Genomic DNA, 25,365 nt, shown 5'->3' on the forward strand with positions numbered 1-25,365 from the left:
GCCATCAAGACCTGGAGCTTTGTTCAGTTTTAGTGATTTGAGCTGTTTCTCAGTGACACTGACACTACTGTCTGCACATTCTGTCTGCCCTACTGTCAGCACATTCCTCAAACTGGGGAACTATCAAGAATGGGGTTCCACAAGGGTCAGTCTTGGGTCCTTTGTTGTTCTTATTATATATTAATGACTTGCCATTCTATATTCATGAAGAGGCAAAGTTAGTTCTCTTCGCTGATGATACAAGTATAGTAATCACACCTGAGAAACAATAATTAACTGAGGAAATTGTCAATACTGTCTTTCAGAAAATTACTAAGTGGTTCCTTGTAAACGGACTCTCACTGAATTTTGATAAGACACAGTACATACAGTTCCGTACAGTGAATGGTATGACGCCATTAATAAATATAGACCTTAATCAGAAGCATATAGCTAAGGTAGAATATTCCAAATTTTTAGGTATGTCCATTGATGAGAGATTAAATTGGAAGAAACACATTGATGATCTGCTGAAACGTTTGAGTTCAGCTACTTATGCAATAAGGGTCATTGCAAATTTTGGTGATAAACATCTTAGTAAATTAGCTTACTACGCCTATTTTCACTCATTGCTTTCATATGGCATCATATTTTGGGGTAATTCATCACTGAGGAATAAAGTATTTATTGCACAAAAGCGTGTAATCAGAATAATAGCTGGAGTCCACCCAAGATCATCCTGCAGACATTTATTTAAGGATCTAGGGATATTCACAGTAGCTTCTCAGTATATATACTCTCTTATGAAACTTGTTATTAACAACCAAATCCAATTCAAAAGTAATAGCAGTGTGCATAACTACAATGGAGAAAGGACGATCTTCACTATTCAAGATTAAATCTAACTTTGGCACAGAAAGGGGTGAATTATACTGGCACTAAAGTCTTTGGTCACTTACCAAATAGTATCAAAAGTCTGACAGATAACCAACAAGTATTTAAGAAGAAATTAAAAGAATTTCTGAATGACAACTCCTTCTACTCCATAGAGGAATTTTTAGATATAAATTAAGAAAAAAAAAAAGAAAAAACCAAAAATATTAAAAAAATAAAAAAAATAAAAAAAGATAAAAGAAAAACAAAAAACACAAAAAAAAATAAAGTTGTTATATTAACTTAAGTAAGTTGTTAAATTAACCTAATTATGTCATGTATTGGAAAATTCGACTCGTTCCACATCATTACGAAATATTGTATTCATGATCCATGGAACTAGTATTAATTTAATCTAATCTAATCTAATCTAATCTATCACTCATCTCTGCAGCAGTTTGAGAATTAAACTGGGGGAATATACTGGATTTTCTTTTGTAAGGGAACATTTGAAAATTGGGGTCATAAAAAATCTGGTTACACTTTATTATTGTTCCTGTGTCATCCATGACTGAGTGGACACACTTTGGAGCCACCAACGGCCTTTACATATGACTAGAATTTCTTTGGTTTTTGAGAGAGGCACCTTTCCATAATATTCTGCTAAAGCACGGGTTGCCCTCTTGACTATGTAATCTAACTTTTACTTCCATTTTGTCAGTTTGTGTATCAAAGGAAATGACACAAGCAATCATTTGGAATTGTGGTGTTTCAAGAAAGGTTGCCATAATTATGTCACATGTCCTTCATCAAGAATTTCAATTGTGTCTGAGTTACAATGGACATGATGACAAAACAGAGGTACCACTCTAAAAGTTACACAAGTTGTTATTTGTTTCCATGCTCAATGCACTGAATAGCTGCCAACAATCACATACATAGATGAGCTGCTTCCTGTAAGTTGGAAATACGAAAGATCGCACACAAAAGAAAAACATCTGTGCCTACAACAAATTTAATTTAAGGATAGAATATAACTACTCTGATATATCAAAGCTAAACTAACAACGTCACACTCGTGGATGTGGTGTATCAGAGATTGCAGTTATGCAGTGTTTATCAGATACCATATCCATTGTCATTTATTCATTCATATTGTGTTCTGTAAATCCCATCATGAAGTAAAGCCTTTATAACAAAGTGGAACAAATCAAGTCACACAGGCAAATGCAGTCACTGTAGGTAATTTATGTTAAGTATACAAACAGCAAATTATTATGTGCTAATTATGGGAATTGCTTCTAGATTACTTTATTGGTACATGATGAAAAGCAGCAACTTTTCTCTTCGACAACTCTCTTTAATGTTCTAAACTAGGCATTAATGTAATTTCATGCTAACACTATTTTTTATCTATACATCAACAAAGTGAAAACAGTTCATTAAATAAAACTGATATCTACTGGTGAAGTATACAGTGTCTTTCTAAGTAAATTTAATGGAACAGCTTTTAATTGTTTGTTTTTCTCCCTGTAGTTTCAACTTCTGTTAGAAATAATTAGCCTAATCAAATGTAGTGGACAACAATTTGAATTTAATGCAATCTGTTTCCACACTCCTGTCACCAAGGAGTTTGCATTACCAACTTTATTTCACCTATGTGACTCTCTTATCTTTTTGTTGTCATTCAATCATCAGGGTGCAAATTTTGCTATAAATAGCAGAAGGTAGGCTGTAAAGTTACATAAAAGCTTTGTTTTCAGTACTGAATATAAGCGGCAGCTGCTTAGTAGTTGTTTTTCTTCTACGAGGGCAGTTCAATAAGTAATGCAACACATTTTTTTTCTCGGCCAATTTTGGTTGAAAAAACCGGAAATTTCTTGTGGAATATTTTCAAACATTCCCGCTTCGTCTTGTATAGTTTCATTGACTTTCAACAGGTGGCAGCGCTGTACGGAGCTGTTAAAATGGCGTCTGTAATGGATGTGCGTTGCAAACAACGGGCAGTGATCGAGTTTGTTTTGGCGGAAAACCAGGGCATCTCAGATATACATAGGCGCTTGCAGAATGTCTACGGTGATCTGGCAGTGGACAAAAGCACGGTGAGTTGTTGGGCAAAGCCTGTGTCATCATCGCCGCAAGGTCAAGCAAGACTGTCTGATCTCCCGCGTGCGGGCCGGCCGTGCACAGCTGTGACTCCTGCAATGGTGGAGCATGCGAACACACTCGTTCGAGATGATCGACGGATCACCATCAAACAACTCAGTGCTCAACTTGACATCTCTGTTGGTAGTGCTGTCACAATTGTTCACCAGTTGGGATATTCAAAGGTTTGTTCCCGCTGGGTCCCTCGTTGTCTAACCGAACACCATAAAGAGCAAAGGAGAACCATCTGTGCGGAATTGCTTGCTCGTCATGTGGCTGAGGGTGACAATTTCTTGTCAAAGATTGTTACAGGCGATGAAACATGGGTTCATCACTTCAAACCTGAAACAAAACAGCAATCAATGGAGTGGCGCCACACCCACTCCCCTACCAAGAAAAAGTTTAAAGCCATACCCTCAGCCGGTAAAGTCATGGTTACAGTCTTCTGGGACGCTGAAGGGGTTATTCTGTTCGATGTCCTTCCCCATGGTCAAACGATCAACTCTGAAGTGTATTGTGCTACTCTTCAGAAATTGAAGAAACGATTTCAGCGTGTTCGTAGGCACAAAAATCTGAACGAACTTCTCCTTCTTCATGACAACGCAAGACCTCACACAAGTCTTCGCACCCGAGAGGAGCTCACAAAACTTCAGTGGACTGTTCTTCCTCATGCACCCTACAGCCCCGATCTCGCACCGTCGGATTTCCATATGTTTGGCCCAATGAAGGACGCAATCCGTGGGAGGCTCTACGCGGATGATGAAGAAGTTATTGATGCAGTACGACGTTCGCTCCGACATCGACCAGTGGAATGGTACCGTGCAGGCATACAGGCCCTCATTTCAAGGTGGCGTAAGGTCGTAGCATTGAATGGAGATTACGTTGAAAAATAGTGTTGTGTAGCTAAAAGATTGGGGAATAATCTGGTGTATTTCAATGCTGAATAAAACAACCCCTGTTTCAGAAAAAAAATGTGTTGCATTACTTATTGAACTGCCCTCGTAGTATACATAAACATACATAAAGTAATGCCCACAGTTACTGGTAGATTAGCAATAGTCATTATTTGTTGTTAGAATATTTTGCAGAAGTAACCTGGAATGGCTGCCCCTGCCTATTACTGTATAACTTGACTCGTTCCACAGGCCTGAGGGCTCTCCTTCATGAAGGGATTTACAGAGCACAATGTGTGAATGAATAAATGAATGTTGGTGTTCATGTTATAACATATTATGATACCTTAGCAGATAGTATTAGTTGCAATCTCGGGTTTTTTCCATCAAACTTCTCAGTTTCATTGGTTATCATGTAGTCTATGATTGCTGCTTTTCATCTTGCAGTCCAGGTGTGGCCTTATCATGCAGCTTACGTAGAGCTTTCTTTTATCTTTTTCTATCTTTAATTGTTGTGTGAAACAGTTTTTGTCCACTGAGATTTTTTACAGGTTCTCCATGTGGTCCTATTTTGTTCTTGTCCACTTATTAATCTTATATAGACTTTGTGAAGTTTTATATTATATGTCTCTGTAGTAACACTTAAGCCTTCATGTAACATTTTACCGTTGATAGTTGTAGTTGACTCACAGTGAAATGAAGTGCTAAAAAGTGCGAAAAATCGTGAAATAAATCAACAGGAACCTAATCTATAAAAACGAAGGTGGAAAGGAAGGGACAGTGTCATATGGAGGCTTTAAGCTGTCACATGGATTCGAAAAACATTAATCATATGAAACTCAATTCATGTTCATCACACAATAGCCCCAGTGCCATGGAGTGAGGAGAGAGGATTAATTCAGTGTTTATAGACATTCAGAAAGCTTTTGATTCAGTTAGACATTCTCACCTTAAACAGAAAATACGTTCATATGGATTTGTATCAGGTCTGTGACCAGTTAAAAAAACTCCTGACAGTATGGACATAGCACCTTGTCCAGGATGGAGAGTCATTTACACACACTGAAGTTAGTTCAGTGTGTGTAGAACGAATCTCGGTACGGTGGAACTAGCGGAAGAGGCACATAATACAATAAATCCACCTTGCGTCTGACTTGTAACAAGCGGCACTGTGGTCGGCGTCTGTTCACCAGAGGTGCGGCCGTAATACAAATTCTGGAACTAACCACTCCAGTCTTAACCACTGAGCTTTTCTGAGCTCAACCCTTTGATTCTAAGTACTATTATGGAGCGTTTTAGTAATTACAAAATTACCCCAGGTGGTAACAAATCCTCCGCCATCAGTGGCGCAACTAGTCTATCGGATTCTGGGGAGACTAGGCTGAAACGCTATATCCCAAACCAGAGGAAATCGAAGTCTTTTGACCGACTCATGCCCAAGGTCGAAACATTTTTTGGAACTATCAATATTAACTCTCTCTTGACACCAGGAAAACTCTATAAATTAGGAGACACACAAAAAGAACAAAATATCAAAATTTTAGCCCTGCAAGAAACAAGGTTGCCTGATGAGAATACCATGGATTTTGGAAACTACCGATTGTTTAAAAGTAAAACAGACAAAAGAATTCTTAAAAACACTCCGCATCTGGGTGTTGCATTCGCAATTTCGCAAGACATTCTTGGCTCCGTAATCGAAGTAAATCCAGTAAACAACAGACTAATGCCAATTTCCATGAAATGTGCAAATAAAATGTACTGTTTAATTAACGCACACATGCCTATCAACCAGGAGAATAAAACAAATCCAGAAAAAGTAAATAAGTCATGGGAAGTGTTAGAGAATACAGTCTCCAAAATTCCTCAAAATTATGTAAAGATTTTAATGGGTGATTTTAATGCACAGTTAGGGAAAGAGAGAAAATTTAGAAAAACAGTCGGTGAATTCCCTGCACATAAATGGACCAATCAAAATGGAAAGAGGCTGGTAGAATTTTGCAGAAATTTCAATCTCAAAATTATGTCAAGTCATTTTAAGAAAAAACCTTCAAAACAAAAGACATGGCGATCACCTAACAAGGACATAGGTGAATTCCAAATTGACCATATTGCAATCTCGTATCCATGTCACAAAGAAATTTTAAATGTTCAAGTTCATAAAGGCGCCAATATTGACTCAGACCATTACTTAACCCGTGTGAAACTAAAGCTAAAACCCCAAAATTTCAACAAAAGGACACCATTAATCCCCAAATTTGACACCAGTAAAATCCAACCATAATTATTAGCAGACGAATTTGACAAAACAAGTGCACAAAATTGGGAACAACTCGAACACAAGATTATCAAAACAGCTCAAGATCAAATTCCTTTACGAAAACACAAGAAACATGCTTGGTGGAATGAAAACTGTGATCATGCAATCAAAGCCAGACAAGAGACATTTAAAGCATGGAATAGCAACAAGACAGAAGACACATATGATACATTCCTGACAACTAGAAAAGACACTTCAAAACTAATTAGACAAACAAAAAGACAATATGAGAATAGTCAACTCTTAGAAATTGAAGAAGATTTTCAGAAATACAATACCAGAAATTTTTATAAAACTTTTAAAACCAAAATAAAGGGGTACCAACCCCAGAATCTTTGCTTCAAGAAGGAAAATGGACAGTTGGCTCTTAACAACCAAGAAAATTGCAAAGAACTTTCTAAATATTTTAAGAATCTTCTAAATTGCCCCGAGCCCACAGAAAGATTTCCACCAAAAATTCCCCAACAATGCAATCCAGTTTCACTTGCACCAAATGAAGAGGAAATCATTAAAGAAATTCATAGGTTGAAAAACAACAAAGCATCTGGTGAAGATGGAATTGTTGCAGAACTTTTAAAGGCAGCTGGTCCAAAAACCGTTAAAGAAATTACTTCAATCATGCAAAACATTTGGCAAACTGAAAAAATTCCTGATGAATGGAAAACCGCCTTGATTCACCCACTTCATAAGAAGGGAGACAAAACTGATGTTAATAATTACAGAGGAATTTCTCTTCTTCCAGTCACATACAAAATCCTCTCTCAATGTCTTCTGAACCGAGCACAACAACAACTTGAATGGAAAATTGGCGAATATCAAGCAGGTTTCAGGCCAAATAGATCTTGCCCAGAACAGATTTTAGTCCTCAAACTAATTCTCAGACATCAAAAAATTTACAATAAAAAACTAGTTTGTACCTTTGTAGATTTTAGAAAGGCTTATGACTCAGTGGATCGTGAATCTCTTTTCCAAATTGTGAAAGAACAAGGCCTGGATCCTAAAACCACGGCAATTATCAGAGACACGCTAACTGGTACAAAATCAAAAGTAAAGTTCAGAGGAGAAATTTCAGAATCCTTTGAAATAAAAACAGGCGTGAGGCAAGGTGATGGACTCTCTCCGTTGCTATTTAACTGCGTTCTAGAAAAAGTAATACAAGAGTGGCGCGAACGAAAATTGGAGTTCAAAATTGACCAACCAGTGAAATTAGGACGAACAAATATTCGAATAGACTGTTTGGCCTTTGCAGACGACTTGGTTATTCTAACGCAGGACATCCAAATTGCTCAGAAACAAATAGAAATTCTTAAAGAAACAGCAGAAAGAGTAGGTCTCCAAATCTCATTTGAAAAAACACAGTATATGACTAGCAACAAACTGGCACCCAAACTTTTGGAAACTAAGTATGGAAAAATCAAAAGAGTTTCGCAATTCAAATATTTAGGTGAAACAATCTCAGAGACTGGTCTAAAAAAAATTGGAAATGAAATTCGTTGTCAAAAGATGGAGACAGCTTTTAGACTTACAAAAGACATCTACAACAAAAAATGTCTCTCGAGGTACTCTAAATTGAGACATTACAACACGGTCATAAAACCAGAGTGCCTTTATGGGGCTGAAACGCTAATTTTAAACAGAAAAAAGGACATTCAAGAAATCCAAAAAAGAGAAAGAAAAGTAATCAGAAAAATTCTAGGTCCAAAAGGGGCATTCAGTTATTTTCTTTTAGACTTTCTCTCTGCCCAAATTGTTTTCATTCTCTTGGAATGAGCTCTTTTCCTTTCATCAGACCATGTGGTTCCAGTTTTCTTTGGTTTTTTTTTATATATATATATATATATATATATATATATATATATATATATATATATATATATATATATATATATATATATATATAAAAAAAAAGAAAGATGATGAAACTTACCAAACAAAAGCGCTGGCAGGTCGATAGACACACAAACAAACACAAACATACACACAAAATTCTAGCTTTCGCAACCAATGGTTGCCTCGTCAGGAAAGAGGGAAGGAGAAGGAAAGACAAAAGGATATGGGTTTTAAGGGAGAGGGTAAGGAGTCATTCCAATCCCGGGAGCGGAAAGACTTACCTTAGGGGGAAAAAAGGACAGGTATACACTCGCACACACACACACATATCCATCCACACATACACAGTGTATGTGTGGATGGATATGTGTGTGTGTGTGTGTGTGTGTGCGCGAGTGTATACCTGTCCTTTTTTCCCCCTAAGGTAAGTCTTTCCGCTCCCGGGATTGGAATGACTCCTTACCCTCTCCCTTAAAACCCATATCCTTTTGTCTTTCCTTCTCCTTCCCTCTTTCCTGACGAGGCAACCATTGGTTGCGAAAGCTAGAATTTTGTGTGTATGTTTGTGTTTGTTTGTGTGTCTATCGACCTGCCAGCGCTTTTGTTTGGTAAGTTTCATCATCTTTCTTTTTAGATATATTTTGCCCACGTGGAATGTTTCCCTCTATTTTTTATTTTTATATATATATATATATATATATATATATATATATATAAAAAATAAAAAATGTTCACTTCACTGCACTGGCCATTAATCAATCCCATAAGACACTGTTAGGTGGATGTAAAATAAGCCACAACTATGGTCTTCAAGTCAGTGGGACAAAACATGCTAAACTGAGCATCTAGATTAGTTAGTCCACACCAAAAATCTACTGATTCTTTAAAGAACTGAACTATCATGTATGAAAAAGCTTCAGACTTTTTATTACTTCACCTATTTTTACTACATACTTTTTAATATATATTTACTTTTTTACATATTACTTTCGATATTAAGCATGTAAGTGACAATAAATTTAGAAACAATTTGAAATTATGTTTAAAGTTTATTGGAAGTCACCAAGTGCTCTCATTATCAAAACACTGGATTAGTGCAGTCTGGGTAATTTATGCCCCCCCCCTTTTTTTTTAAGCTAGTTTTTCAAGCAGTTCGACGTTTATGTTGTCATATCTTCTGAATTTTGAGTCACACAATGACATAATTTTGCAGGTATGTTCACGTGCATACATGAATACTGTCTGCAAAACGTTTTGTGAGTAGAGTTAGTAGTAATGTAGTACTCAAGTAAAATGATATGAATCCCAAAAACTGTTTTGTGGGAGTTTCAGTGAGAAAAAGTTTCATAGAGGTTTGAAATTGTGTGTAAAGTTTGTTGCATGTCACAGAGTATGTGTGCATGGTGAGTTACAAACACAGTTTCTAAATGTAGTACCTGTCTTACTGTGTACAACCTTTTAACATAAGATTACACCTTTTAATGAGTAGATTATGACACCAACTTACATTTTTAAATTTGGTAAGTAATTATATGGAATACTGGCCTCCCCTTCCCCTCCCCCGAAGATATTCGCAGTTTTTCACTAGTTTACTGTTTTATTTAATAAGAAATGCTGCATGTTTTCTCGGATTGTACAAGTGCATTCTTGTATTTAAAATGTTTATTAAAAGCAGTTTTTCACTGGTTTACTGTTTTATTTAATAAGAAGTGCTGTATGTTGTCTCGAGTCCTTGTTTCCTGAGACTAGTATGACTTGCCACCCCCCCCCCCCCCCCCCCCCAGCTCAGATCCTGGGTACGCCCTTGCTTATATATCGATGATATAATCCCTAAATGTTTAACTGTGGTTAATAACAAAAATGAATTTAAAATTAAATATACAATTCACTGTTATAATCTTAAAAGTGGACATAATTTCTGTACAGACCATGAATTACCACCGAGGATTCACAAAGGAGTTTTATGTTCTGGTCCAAAAATCTACGACAGGTTGTTAGCACACCCCAGACAAGAGATTGAAAATCTCTATATAATCAAAAATAAAGACATTCCTCATCAGACATGCCTACATTTCATCAGAATATTTGCATAATTCTAAAGTTTATGTTAAACAGATCTTGATTCTGCCAGTATAGATAACTGACAGAAGTCAGTCTGTCTATTTACATTATGTTATCAATAATTGGTTATTTTCGAAATCTACATAAATTATTTAAATGCTTTGCCTTAAGTCTTGGGTAAAAGCATCAGCTACATTGTAGAAGAGAAGGAGCAGTAGCTTTTCTTCATAGTGGTCATTTTTCTCCTGGCATCAATTCAGGCAGGCTGGGAAAAAAATGTTACCTTCATAGTCTTGGATGTTATTGAATTTAGCATATGTTAAAATGAAGGACTAAGAAGGAAACAGCCCTCCAGAGATTACACTGCGTACAAGGTGCGGCTAGAAAAAAACCGGACTGATGCTGGAAAAAACATTTATTTACAATTTCATGTTATCTCCTTCAATGTACTCTCCTCCTCGGTCTCTACACCGCTCCATACGAATTTTCCACTGTTCATAGCAATGCTGCAGATCATTTTCGGTAAGTCCATACATTACTTCCGTCACTTTTTCTTCTACTGCTTCAACAGTCTCAAATCTAGTTCCTTTCAAAGCTGACTTGACTTTAGGGAAAAGAAAAAAGTCACAGGGGGCCAAATCAGGTAAGTAGGGTGGATGATCTAAGATGGTAATGTTGTGTTTTGCCAAAAACGTCTTCACTGACAACGCACTGTGAGCTGGGGCATTGTCTTGGTGAAGGATCCATGACTTTTTCCTCCACAAATCGTTCCGTTTTCTCCGTACTCGCTCACGTAGGGTAGCCAGGACGCTAATGTAGTAATGCTGATTCACTGTTTGTCCCTCTGGTACCCAATCAATGTGCACAATCCCTTTGATGTCAAAAAAAAACAATCATCATTGCCTGGAATTTCGATTTTGACATTCGTGCTTTTTTTTGTCACGGAGAACCAGGAGTTTTCCAATGCATCGACTGGCGTTTAGTTTCGGGATCGTAAGTAAAAAACCACGATTCATCGCAAGTAATAACATTTTGTAAGAAGGTGGGATCACTTTCAATGTTTTCCAGGATGTCAGAAGAAATCATTCTTCGGCGTTCCTTCTGTTCAATTGTGAGACACTTTGGAACCATTTTTGAACACACTTTGTTCATGTTGAAACTTTCATGAAGAATCTGCCTAACACTTTCCTCGTCAACTCCTGTTAACTCAGACACTGCTCTGATTGTTAAACGGCGATCTTGTCGAACAAGTTTACCGATTTTTTCAATGTTTGCATCAGTTTTTGCTGACAATGGTCTGCCAGTGCGAGTGTCATCACTGGTGTCTTCGCGGCCATCTTTACATAATTTAAACCACTCAAACACTTGTGTTCGCGATAAACAATCATCGCCGTACACTTGTTGTAACATTACAAACGTTTCACTTGCAGATATTCCTAGTTTGAAACAAAATTTGATGTTAACACGCTGTTCTTTCTGTACACTCAACATTTTCCGACGCACAGACAAAACGTCAACTACTTAAAACTGACGCCACGGGCAGACTGAGTGCAGGAGGCAGATGAAACTCGAGCAGTAGGCGGAGCGAGAGTCACGTGACATGCCACGCGACTTTCAGCCTTATTGCATTCGTTTTATTGTTTCACCAGTACTAGTCCGGTTTTTTTCTAGCCACACCTCATATATCATTCTGACTATGCGAACTTTGGAAAAGATTATCTGTGGAACAGTTCTAGATTTTTTTTTTTTTAATTTGAAAGATAATTGCTTTATTGTTACAAAGAAATCCTCCATTTGGACCTATTTATCAAAGTTCTTTTACTATAGGGTTCTGAACTTTTTTAATAATTTATGGAATAAAATTTTTTTTCCAAACATGCCAATCCATAAAATTTTGATTTTTTCCCGTTTGATTCGTACCATATAGTTCTACATTCCCTGAAAAAGAGAGCTTTCACTTTTAGGTTGAACAGGTTTTACAAACAATTTAAATTTTTGCCATACATAAAACCTGCTTTATTACCACAATATCACATAACAGCCCACATAAGTCAAAACCTAGCCTTATTTAACAGAATTTTAGTTTTGAAAGATGAGTAAGAGACTCATTTTTCAAGCATTCTGAATGACTTCAAAATGTATGTGAAAGGTCCAAAGACAAAGACAAAGGTTTCAATTTATACAACTTCTGTGCATTCTGTTTTGTACTGAAATTAGCCAGTCAATGAATTAAAAATATGTTCCACAGTTTCAGTATCTTCCTGTTGTCTATGATCTCTGCAGCCAGTCAGTCAGACAACCCCCCCCCCCCCCCCCCCCCACACACACACACACACACACACACCCCTTCTCAGGTTGTGTATCCTGCTGTTTCTGGGGTATTGGCCAAACAAATGAAATGTCTTCTTTCTTGCACTTTACAGGCTACGTGCAATATGAGTTTGCCCATCACTTTGAATCCAAATACGTATCTTCTGAATTCCTTTCACAGTAGTAGTTTGTTTGGACCATTCTTTTTTTCTGCTCCGGAATTCTTTGATTTCCTCTTTGGACAAATGAATGAGGGCTGTGGATGTGTAGGATTTCACGACCCTCGTAAAATCCTCAGCATTCTGAATTGCAGCTGTATTTGGTCTGGAAAGATTATGTTTTGTAGCATGGTGCTTCAGCAGGCCTCTTACACCATCACAAGGCCCCTTCCCGTGACCAGCAGCACTGTATGTCCAGTCAGTTGGCACAAGCAACTTACTCAATTCAAACAGCTGGTAATGATTTTTAAAATGACTAGGAGCACCATCAGAAATAATGATGATCTTCTCTGCCCCCGTTTGCAATTGAAGAATTTGCTAGCAAAGCATGTGCCGAGTCATTTCCTGTGTCATCACTCATAACTGCAACACCTGTGGTCTTGTTTTGAAAATATGTCACTCCTGTAAAATTTGAAACCTGGTCATTACTCCAATGATACCCTTGTACTTTTTGTGGGATAATTACAGACCAGTTCTTAGCAAAATCACAGTGAAGCACTAAACATAGTTCTTCAGCCTGTACACATCCTTTCACTTCTGCAGTGTGGTGGTGTTGCAATTCCTTCAGATGCTGGTGTGTGGTGTGTTACTGCTTTCACTGACTATTTGCCAAGTTCATCAATGAAACTGTCAAAGACAACAGTTTTCTTAATTGTGTCCTCCCCCCCCCCCCCCTCCCATGTCACATATGTAATTTCTGCAGAGTTATCTGCTACGTCTTCCAGGCCAAGTGTCAGTAAAGACAGTCCTCCCTTTCCCGTGCAGTCGCCACATTCTTGAAATAAACAAGTCTCTTGTTTTACATCACATACTACTAACAGCTTCACATACCCAACTAAGGTGTCGTATGTCACATGGTCCATTAAGTTCTTCAAAGTTACTGCACAAAGTTCAAATTCGCGCAGTACAGACATAAACAGATATCTCTAGGAGGGTGGGGAACTACCCACTTAGGTCTTAGTGCATAAAATTTTGTTCTTCCAATATGTGAAGTTGTGTAGTTGCTCTTATAAATTGCAAAAGTTTCTTTAATACTGCAAGTCATGTACCTCTTCACTTTCTCAACTTTTTGACCTTCAACTGTTACAGTTATAGTGTCTTTTTTGTTGGCACTCTAGCAAGAACACAGAACAGTGCCATTAATCTTCCAGATAAAATGACTGCACTATTTGAACTTTGGCTGCTTCTACAGGATGACCATAATATGGATCTGGTCTTCCAAAGACTCGTTCTGGAGACCACACATTTCTTGATTTGTCTACCATGTACTTCTTTGAAAGTATGTCTGGAATAATAGTTAAAACTTGCACCTTTTCCCTGTAGGATTCACAATATTCAACAGCTGAATTGATATTTGTGAAAAATTCCTGGCAAGAAGTGCAAGAGTGCTTTGGTTCATTTTCTTCTGAAGATGAAATTTTTACTTTGAAGAATGTGGTCAGTTTTGTTGCTGTAGTGTATTCATGCATAACTTTAGTAAATTCTCTACACTTTCTTGATGCATAGTGCTTATGACTAGACACACTTGCCTCTGCAGTTGACTGATTCAGGGTATTTAATTCTTCCTCTATTGATGCCAATTCTGCGTCATCTGCACCATGGGAGGCTTCACTTTGTTGAGATACTATCATTGTTGTTATTCGGTCAAAACATTTAGAACACAAAAAGTCGTCACTGGAAACATCTTCATTTTGAAATAGTCTTCAAATGAGAACACTTACTCCCAACCTGGGCAAAGTGTCTTTTTTTTTGTTGGTCTTATATACCACTCTTTTATCGATATGCAAGTAGTCAGCACACTTCACTCTCCTGTGGCTCCAGTCAGAAGACATTTCAAACAGTCCTTTACACAAAACACACTGCAACTTTGTCAACTGGCAAATTCCTCACAAAAACAAAGAAATCACTAGATAGTCTCAGATTTCTTAGAAGCCTTAGCAGTAAACAAGTTAGCACTGAGCAACTGCAATACAGAAAACTGCAATGAACAACCATGACAACGAAACTGACACGAAACTACAGCAAAGTATAAAAAAACTGTAACAATGAAAGTGAAAAATATAACTGCAGCAGAGAAAGTGGCGAGACATAACTGTAACAAAGACAATAGAGATAAACATTGTAACAAGAAAATTAGTAAGAAACAACTTCAGTGAAAGCATGCATTACCCTCGAAAGTTAAAAAAATAAATAAATAAATAAATAAAAGATTCTTAAAATAAAACCTGTCTAACGTAAGAAAGTGGAAACTTTCCTTTACAGAAAATATAGTACTACATGGTACTAATCAACAGAAAAAAAACTTTTCTAGATTGGCAATTTTGAAAAAAAAAAAAAATTCTATAAATTATAAAAAAATTCAGACAGTGAAGTAAAAGAACTGTGACAGATACATCTAAACAGAGGATACCATTGCAATTATAAAGCAATTATCTTACAAATAAAAACTAACAAAATATCTAGACTGTTACAGAGATAAGCATTTTAAAAATTTTTCCAAAATTTGCATCTTCAAAGTGGTGTTCGCAGTGTCATCTTTGGAGGCCTGTATCTTGGGGCAGGAATTTTTTTGGAGAACACAAAAAAACCTGTTTTTACTTACTCCTGAATTTTAGCATATGCTAAATTCAATAACATCTAGACTATGAAGGTAACCCCCTGCCTGAAATGATATGGATTATGCCTCCTGGTGTACACAAAAACATAAAGAAATCCCCATAGTTATGGGTATGTTAGCAGTAGTCATAATTTGCTGTTTGTATATTTTACACAAGTAGCCTGGAATGGTTACTTGTGATTGACCCAATAAATCTTTTACAGCAGAAGCAGTTAATTATCTGATTCCACAATCCTCAGTAGCATATGTCCTGACATCCGAATTTTACGTAACGGATAGTATTATTTTCAATTTCAAGGTTTTTGTCTGTGATGTAGCTGTATATGAGGAAATTCTATCCAGTAAAAACTGAATAATATCAGGCTAGATCTTGTCAAAATATCAGATTGGTGCAAGGACTGAGACATACCTTTCATTGGAAAGAATGGTATCCTTTGATTATGGGATTAATGAGTCACAAAGTCATGCATGTCATACAAATGTGGATTTAAACAATAACTTAAGCTCAGCTAGGCTATAAGTAAAGCAAATGATAGGCCAAGTTTCGTGATGGGGAAAATGTCGGAGAATGTAACACACACAGATAAAACAATTATCCAAAACACTTGTATTGCTCATTCTTGAATAGGCTACTGATCAAGTTATCAGAACAATACCAAGTTAACAGGGGACATCAAGGAGTATATATGGAAGGACAGTGACAGTGGTCCCACACTTGTTTGACTGGTAAGAGTGTGTGTGTCAGAAATTGAAAAGCAGGTACTGTAAGAAAGGCGTGTACCTCTCTTGGGAACCTGCTTACAGAACTCCAAAAACTACCTTTCACGGCAAACAGCATATTCTTCGGCCTGCTATGTATCTACCACCTAGAGAAAGTTAGAAAAATAACAGCTTGCGCATTCCTCCCATACACCATCCGTGACTGGAACAGAAAACAGCCTTAATACACGGTACATACAAAGTCCGCGCGGAGATAACTACTCCGCTTCCCATAAAGTGAATCCAGTGTCTTAAACCATCATATCGGTCGGTAACATTACGGTAATCAATTAATTCTTAAACTATCTGTAACACAAGCAACTAGCATAGGGGAGGAGGTGTTTGGTTGCTTGGCGAAATGGTTTAGCGCACAAATAAATGAAAATTGGCTGCTTGGTTTTCTTACTTGATGAAACACTTCTTACAGTATATGTCTTGCTGCCACTAAGTAATTAAACGTAACTTTCAGTACGTACTTGAGAGACTAGCCTCAGCTTCACAATGAAACACAGCATTCTTGCACGCGTTTGTTCCTGGTTCGTCGCTTCCGTCTGCTGGACAGTCACAGTAATTATCATTCACGAGCCGAAAATCTATTTCTTGTTTCGAACTGTGGCATACAAAGTTTCCTTTGGAATTTGGTACATATTTGTACGCATAATTTGGATGTATTCCCCTAACGTTTACTTTTAAATGCCGGATTAATCTTTCCACGTTACCATGTGTGATGGCAGTAAGTGATAGCATTTGAAAGCATAAGAAGAGTATACCGACTAAACACACGAAAACAACCGTGTATTTGAATCGCTTTTTGAGGAACTGTCTTTTCCAATAGTCGAGTCCACGTGATTTCATTGCAGCGGCGTTTCTGTGAATTTATACACAATTCGTTCATGTCAGCCCAAGTTCAAGGTATAACATTGTATATTTTCAGCAGATTCTGATCTTGAAAGCATGTAATTAATTTACTTTAGTCTGTATTTAATTACAAACTTTCACAGCTGTCTGCTTCTGCAATTGACACGCAACTAACTTCTCGAACAGTTGGCACCGAAAGGTTTCAACTAATGCAGACTATTTCACTTTAAATAAGTTCTGTTTGTGTCAAAGATGTTAAAATGTCAACAAACTATAAAGCGAAGACGTGGAGCTCCGATATTCGGTCAAAAGAAGAGAACTGTGAAGCGTGTAAGTGGTAGCGGTTGGCAGGACATGATTGAGTTCCTTGTGTTTGTCATTGTTTACATCTCGGGAACGTCTGTGCCGTCATTTACTAAATCAGTTTAGTCCCGCCAGGCACGTGCGGTTTAAAACGTTTTAGTTTACCCGTATTAGAGAAAAACGTTGTAATCCACGAAACCATGATAACTTTTGCGCGTTATTATTTGACAATGAAAATTCTGTGTGATATTATTGAAAAATTGTAGTAAATACCAGAAGCACGGGATTTTGCGTCCGCAAAGGAATGCAAAATGTTACGCCAGCAAGTATTCCCGCCTACCCGCTAGTATGTTGCTGCCCTAGGTTCCATACTCTCATTTTATAGTAAATTAGAACGAGACCGATGTTTACTTGTGCAGTGTAACACCATAGAACTGTAACAAATCAAGGGACAAACATATTGTTTTAGACATTCTGTGCATCAATAATGTTTCAGTTTGTATGCAATAGAATAAAGACTATGTTGCTGATGTTTCTCGGCATTGTCAAGCGTGCTTTGTGCTGCCTCCGTCGACGACGACGGCTTTCTGGTGACCCCGTACCACTGACTGCAGTCGGTGTTGTTCCTAACACCAATACGGTTGAAAATGACGTAAGTACACATGATACAAGGTTTTACGCAAAACTATGTGTTAGAACAAAAAAAAATTGAATTCAGGATAACAGAGCAATAAACACATTGTATATACATGTACATAGGATTAGAGGAAGTTATGGGATATACAAGAGGTAATGCACATTAATGTAGCTGTAAACACCTGTTTCGAGATACGAACATAAGAATGAAGTAGAACTTTATGGAATCTTATATTTCAATTGACATATGAAACAACCCAGCAGTCCTTCACCTTGTTTTTATTGGTTGTTGAGCTCAAGTTCGTGACACGCTGGAAAAATATTTAACATGTGTTTAAGAAATATGAGCTATTTAATACCAGAGTACTAAAGAATGTATGGGCGTATATAAATGTTATACCATTGATTTGAATTTATTTCTGTGCCATAATGAAAATTTCAGAATTGAAGGAGGAGTCTTTAGCGTAAAACTGTACTCACTGGCCCTAGAGCAAGTTTCCAGATTCTTAGACAGGAGATTAGTAAAAGTTAACTGAATCGGGTAGTTTTTGCTGCAATGACGTAACAACAGTCTTTCTTTCAGTTCTTGTGATGAAGTGATTGTTTCTTTAGTTTATTAATATCTTTATATTTATTTACTTTTGTTGTTTTCATGTTTGATGAATTAGCTGTTGGTTAATTTTTCTGCTGCTGTTAAGACTCTATGCGTTTGGTAAGTGTGAGGCTATAAAGATTTGGCATTCAGTACTTGATCAGTCCTTTCTTTTTCTGTCATGTATCACGTCTTTCACCTCTGGCATTCATGCATGTGAAAAAAGCAAAGTTGCTCTATGATCATAGTCCATTTAAGCTTGGGTTGACCTATAAGTGGCTGAGTAAATGAAATACGCAGTAAGGCACTATGCTGTTAAACCCGTCTTCAGTTGAGGTCAAGGCTGTCACAGGTCAAAGGCAGTGCCTAGAGCTGAATATTCCTCTTTATCTGGTCTCTGCATCTGCAATGGCGTGCTACAGATTGACCACAATTAAGTTCTTACAGTTATTCAGTTTTAATTGCCGTGTATGTGGAGGAGTGGAGATGATTTGTTGAGAAGGTATTATGATGACCAAAGTTCCTGCATCTCAGACCAGGAGCCAGTATATGTGGTGTTATTGGTGAGACAGTTTATGGCTAACCATCTGGAGGGTTCTGTGACTTGTGGTGGGTAGGCTGGACATTAGAGAAATTTTGTTAATGATATTTACTTTTGTTATTGCTAGACTGCTGATTTTATGTTCCTGTTGACTTTGGTTGGTATGTATGTTTTTATGGTTTTATTTTTAATTTTTAGTGTAGTTTGTACAGTGTGCATGTTTGTCTTGTTTATCGAAATTGGTGTTAATGAATTTTTTTATGAATTTCTTGGTTGTATTAGTTGATGATGATTGTTACATTATGACTGGTAGGTATTATGGAGTTTTAACCTACATTGGTGAGGTTAGGTTTTTGATGTTAGCCTTATTATATAGGGCAGTTTTGGTTTTGTGTTTCTTCAGAGTCGTTTTAGGTATGTAGGTCAAGTGAAACATCCAGTACCGGGTATTGGAACTATGTGCGGGTATTGTGGACTTTGTTTGAGCTGAATAGAACAAATGAAGTTCCTGGTACCTATTTTTCCTTTTTGGAGCTTTGTGTGGATGTGTGTTATTATGAAGTACTCCCTGTTGTAAGTTCGTTCATTGGGCATATGGTGATCTTTCCACTCTGGCATTGCTGAAGCTCTTCTTTGGACATCACCATATATTGATCCCTTTCTTCTCCCACTAACAACACTCCTTCTTTCCTTGCACAAATTTCCCAACTGCTACTAACTTCACCAAGTAGGTGCGCATCGTATAACATCTGAACATCATGTGCTTCCCTGCTACTGGTGTCCTTATTCCTGTGTACTGTTGTGCATTTTGTGACACATTTACTGCTGCACTATGATAGTAAAATGGCAGTTTCTGTCTGTTCAGTTCCTCTACCAGTTGTAACTCCAGTGGCAATTCCCTCTGAATCTTCCTCAATCCTCCTAAATATTGTTTGTGTGTGTGTGTGTGTGTGTGTGTGTGTGTGTGTGTGTGCAAGACCAGACTTTCTGTAAGCCCATCAGTTCTACCCTTACATCCCAAATGCTATCCCCCAGTGTTTGTAAAAAGTGTGATAGCATTACTTTTATGCCTAGTACCTGCATCTGTGCTTGTACTGCTTCCAAATCCTGTTTCAGGGTCCTAGCTGAGTTTCTGCCATATTCCATAACTTCTGTAGTTAGCTGCTTGAGCATGCATGTCTTATTCAGTACGACACATGCCAGATTCGTGGTTTGCATATAGTGCAGGTCTATTATTGCCTTCTTCAACTCCACTAGATCCCTTGTGGCTTCTGCTTTCCTATTTAATTCTCTTGCATTGCTCATGTCTGCTGTTCCAAATACAGTATTCAACATCCTACACTTGCATCAAACCATCCTATTCTAACCCTCCTGGGTTGATGCTGTACTACTACGGTTACTTCCTGTATTTGTTCCCTTAACCATTCATTCCCAAAATACTGCTTTTTGACCTTATTGTGCATCTCCCATACATTAAATACTAGACTTTGGACCATTTCAGACTTCATAATACTATGTGCTGTTGTCCGGAAAATAGAACTCATCTGTCCAGCTGATGATTCTCTAGCACCCCTACCCCACAATTAATGTTGAAGAGGTACAGCATTGCCAACATAAGCATTATTCTTTTTCTTGCATTCTCCATACTGCAACCTGAGGACAGAGATTACCATTCCCTCCCTTATCCTTGGAAGCCTGCTGTCTTTGAACAGCACAACTTACCACAATTCAACTAGATTCTACCCTACAGAGACACACAGTCTTATTGGAAATAACATGACACAAAAAACTCAAGAAAACCAAAATATCCCCAAAAATCTGAAAACACAATAGATAGCAGTTACTTTTTCGGTCTTAATGCATATCGAGGATGAAATGTTCAAGGTTACTCTTCCCACTGCGTGTCCATTTGTTTCCTCTTCTTTGGTTATTTCTTTGACTTTATTCTAGTTTCCCATTGTATCACTTCTAGAACTCCTTTGAATAATCACCGGTGCCCATCATGCACAATTGTTGACTTTGTTTGGAAACTGTAGTTTTACTTTAGATGGAGACATTTTCTTGATTGCTCAATATAGGCCCTGGTATAGTGTCAAAAACTTTATTTTTCCCTTTGGCATACATGGTCCAGATAGCATTATCCATTGAACTACTCTATATTGAGGTAACGTACCCACTCGCCTTACTGCTTCTTTTTTTTCCCAGCATTTTGGCATTTTTTCATTATACTTTGTTCCATACTTTCTTCACTTTTCTAGCAAATTCACAGACTGAATCCCCACTTCAGTCCTTCTGCATAATTGTGTTGAAAGGCGATGCATTTTCTTTCCATACACAGTCCCAAATGGTGACAAATCCATGCTAGTGTGTACTTTGAAGTTGTACGCACTTACTACAATGGATAAATACATCTCCCAGTCTTACTGGTGTGTATTCACATAATAACTAAGCATTTTTCCTGTTGTTTGATAAACTTGCTTTGTTCTCCCATTAATTTGAGAACAAAGTGGACTCACTCATAACTTTTTATGCTCAGTAATTAACACAGCTCCTCCATTAGATCTGACATGAAGTTCATCCCTTGGTCTGTGATCATTGTCTCTGTTACTCCAAACTTCAACATCCATCTATTAACTATCATTTGTGCGACTGTAATTGCTTGCTGGTCCTGCGTCAGTACCACCTTGATGTAATGTGAAAAAGATCTATTTTGGTTAGTGCATGAAGATTACCTGTCAGTGTTCGATTGAACAGTCCTAACATATGCATCCCAATAAAACTAAATGGTTCTGTTGTGTCTGGTAGTCTTTGTAGCAACACCTACTTTTGATTCAGATCCACATGTTGTGCACACTTAATACATTTCCTTGCATATTGATAGACACCTTTTTTTTCTTCCTCTCCACCAATATTTTTCTGCCAATCTCCGATTTGTCGCTCTGCAGCCTCCATGACCAGATAACACATTATCATGCAATTCACACTGCACTGCGTCCTCTAACTTTGCTGGCAGTACCACTGGTAGCCTCAATTATGTGTGTCTACACAACAAACCACCATGTATGCTAAATTGTTGCAGTTGTCTGTATTATTGCTACTTTTCTTCTCAATCATTCTGCATTTTCATGTCTCTTCCCCAGTGTGTGGATTACATGATAATCCTCTTCACTGAGTTTCAATGCCCATCTCATTAATCTACTGGATGGGTCACTTAAATCTAATAACCATTCCAGAGATGCATGGACTGAGAAAAGATGTGCAACTCATTAGTGGTTTCAGGTGCTGGAATGACATGGCATAAATAATGCACCTCTTCCAATGCAAAATGATATTTTTTTGTACTAATTGTTAGTGGACTGCCCATAACCTATTGAACACCTCCCTTAATCTCTGCCTGTGTTCCTGGAAATCTCTTGAAAAGTCAGTTATGTCGTTGAGAGATATCAAACACTGACTTGCTTTTAATTCTTTCAATACCCTGCCCAATAACTGCTGGAATGTTGCCAGTGCATTTTTCACCCAGAAGGTATCCTTGTATATTGGTAGTGCCCCAATGGTGTTGAAAATGCAGTCTTTGATCTGTCCTCCAGAGTAACTGATGGTAGCTATTTCACAGATCCATCATAGATAAGTACTGGCATTGTCCAAGATTATCTGTTGTTTCACTTTTATATGGAATTCAGTAAGCGTGTGTCACGGTTTTGCTATTTAAATGTCGAAAATTGTGACAGAAGTTATACAACTTCGAGCCATCCATCAGCTTCTTGGGCATGATTACTATTCCCACTCCACTTCCCCTCCATGGGCTTCTACTTTGCTCTACTATTCCATCAGCCAATTGTGGATGTATAAATTCTTCCAAGACTGGTTGCAGTGATCATGGTATTCTGTACAGTCTCCTATATACTGGTGCGTCATTCCCTGTTGGTATCCTGTGCTGAGTTACTGGCATCACAGGCAGTGGCCCTCGTGGAAAAAACAGGTCTTTGAATTCTCATAATAACTCCTCTGTTTGTGCTCTGACATGGCCAACAGTGTCTCTTTTACTAAATTAACTTCTTCAGTGCTGAAATTATCTGTATTTACTGGTACTGCTTTACTTATGTCCCTTTCTTGCATGTGTGAAGTAATGTCTTAACAACAAGCAGTGACCAAAACTTCATAATCTCCTAGTGGTTCCATACACATAATACGTTAACTGGTAAGTCTTGCCCTTATTCATCCATAATTACTTGTCAGTTCCACTAAACATACAATTAGGTGAATTAAACCTTAATGTCATTGTTCACAATAAAGTTGGATTGCTGTGTACAATAGATGCTCCTCGTGAGGGATCAGCATTGACAACAGTCTCTTGCAGGCTCTGGGGGTTCCCTCTTACGTTTAATAGCTCACTTTTACACCCCCCCCCCCCCCCCTGCCCCCACCTCTCAGATAACATTTGCTATTTCCCCTATAACTTCATCCACAATCGATACCACTCCTACTACTACCACCACTAATATTATTCCCAATATTGTTCCGTGGCTGGTAGCATTGCCCCTTCACATGCCCCATTCAACCACAGTTAAAACACTTTGTTAGAAGTGAACACTTACCTTGGATCCCTTAATCCTATACATATATCAATCTCTTCTTACTCCAGTGTTAGTCTCACTGCAGTGCGAAGATCTTTGGGTACCAATGCACACCTTCCTTGACATCCTTAACTAAGTCATTACACCTCCTAGACACTGTATCCAGCTGTTCATGAAAAAAGTGTGCACTCTTTTGTTTCCTGTACCTCTGTTCTAGTTGTTGTCTGATTCATTCAAACGTACTCGCATTGCGCAATACTGCTGTATGACACATGAATGACTGCTTTACCCACCAGATCCAATCTTGCAATCTACAACAATTGACTATCCGGCCAAACCCCCATGTCATTTGATGACCTAAGATTTCCAAGACCGCTAACACATCATCAGACACTCTATCAGAAAAGGGAGATACCAGGTTAGCAATAGCTGGATCTAATCCTAAACTCTGTGATTTCTACTCTACTTCTTTACTTTCCTCTGCCAAACTGCTACATAAAGCTATCTTATCTGCCCTCAGTTAATTTGCTAATGATTGTATAGCTCGATATTGGGTGATGCCCTGTGTCCCTGATTTTGTCTTTGCCTCCTTGGTATTCGTTTTTAAATAATAATTCTCACAACAGAAAAATAAATATTCAACACTAGCACTACTAGAATTCTACTTGTTCTCAGCCACCTGGACACTCTACAGCATCTTGCTGTATATCCAAAATGATGACAGTTGAATGTATTACTTATTGCTGCCACTGATTCGGTACAAAAGACAGAATGCTCAAGCGAATTACATTGTGCACAATGAACGGGAACTAACCATTCATCCCTCGTATTCCCTTTGAATTGTGATAAATCTACCATACGTATGATTTTACAAAAGAGTAACTTTTGTGTAATCATGATCCCTATACTTCGACACCTTTGTTGTCACCACACAAGGGACGGGAGGACGGGGGGGATGGTCTCACTCGCCCCGAATGAATGATGTTGTGGGTTTGGCTCAGACTGTGCACTGCGAGGTGACACATGCTCTGCTGTAGGCTGTGGCGAAGTCGGCACCCCTGACACCACTCTGAAGAGTGCTGGAGATGATGACCACTCTGACACCACTTTGAAGGGCCAGTAGGTGTGTGGTGAGGTCAAAATGGCGCAGCATAAACACTGTGGACAACAAACAGTGTCTTTATTACCTTAAGTTCATATTACTTAGTTGCTCAGTCAGGCAAACATACCTCTCCTTGGTGCCCCTGGCTGTCAGTGATTTATATGTAGTGGCATCCGCCCACATTGCTGTGTCGTCGCCCAGTAGTGCTGACAGAAAGTGCATGTACAGCCGGCAGCCTGTGACCTCAGCAGTGCACTGCTTCTCTTACGATGACAGTGACCCCTCTGGACGGTGCCCTCTGGTCCACACGCAATCACTGTGGTGGGGCATGGAGACTGCTCTGCTCAGAATTCGACAAGCTGCTCCTTGGTGGAAATCGGACAGTGGCTGGTGCTGTGGTGCCAACCCTCCTTGGAATACAGTGCTGGTGGCGGCAGGCCGGCAGTGCCCAGACATTAAGTATCAGGAACTTAGCGCAAAGAGGGTGGATACGGCTCAGACTTTTGAACTCGTGGCTGTTGCTGGCGATGCTCCGTCATCCTGTGGCTCGGCCCTGACATCATGGTGGCACTGCAGAACTCGCCAATACTTCGGAGATGATGATGAGCCAATAACGAAACTCCACTGTCTCAAAAATCAGCATTATTAATATCTCTTCCTAGTACATTTGTTCCCCTAAAAGTTGCAGCTAGTCACGTCATTCATAACAGAGACCAGCCCTGGTGTGGTGACATCACCTCGGTCATTGCAACTG

The 25,365-nt window shown here is 38.3% G+C and overlaps 2 protein-coding genes across 2 annotated transcripts in view; one reads left to right on the forward strand and one right to left on the reverse strand.

Moving 5' to 3' along the window:
• LOC126484526 (uncharacterized) overlaps positions 1 to 17,083 on the reverse strand; it is a 31,096-nt gene extending 14,013 nt beyond the window's left edge. The window contains exon 1 of the mRNA XM_050108078.1: positions 16,479 to 17,083. Within this exon, the coding sequence (XP_049964035.1) occupies positions 16,479 to 16,857 (379 nt within the window). The 5' untranslated portion in view covers positions 16,858 to 17,083. The remainder of the gene's footprint in view (positions 1 to 16,478) is intronic.
• A 137-nt stretch (positions 17,084 to 17,220) lies between these two features.
• The window catches only part of LOC126484516 (receptor-binding cancer antigen expressed on SiSo cells), a 43,646-nt gene continuing 35,501 nt past the window's right edge, over positions 17,221 to 25,365 (forward strand). The window contains exon 1 of the mRNA XM_050108067.1: positions 17,221 to 17,815. Within this exon, the coding sequence (XP_049964024.1) occupies positions 17,651 to 17,815 (165 nt within the window). The 5' untranslated portion in view covers positions 17,221 to 17,650. The remainder of the gene's footprint in view (positions 17,816 to 25,365) is intronic.

The sequence above is a fragment of the Schistocerca serialis genome, chromosome 1, assembly GCF_023864345.2.
Source record: "Schistocerca serialis cubense isolate TAMUIC-IGC-003099 chromosome 1, iqSchSeri2.2, whole genome shotgun sequence".
Taxonomy (NCBI): Eukaryota; Metazoa; Arthropoda; class Insecta; order Orthoptera; family Acrididae; genus Schistocerca; species Schistocerca serialis.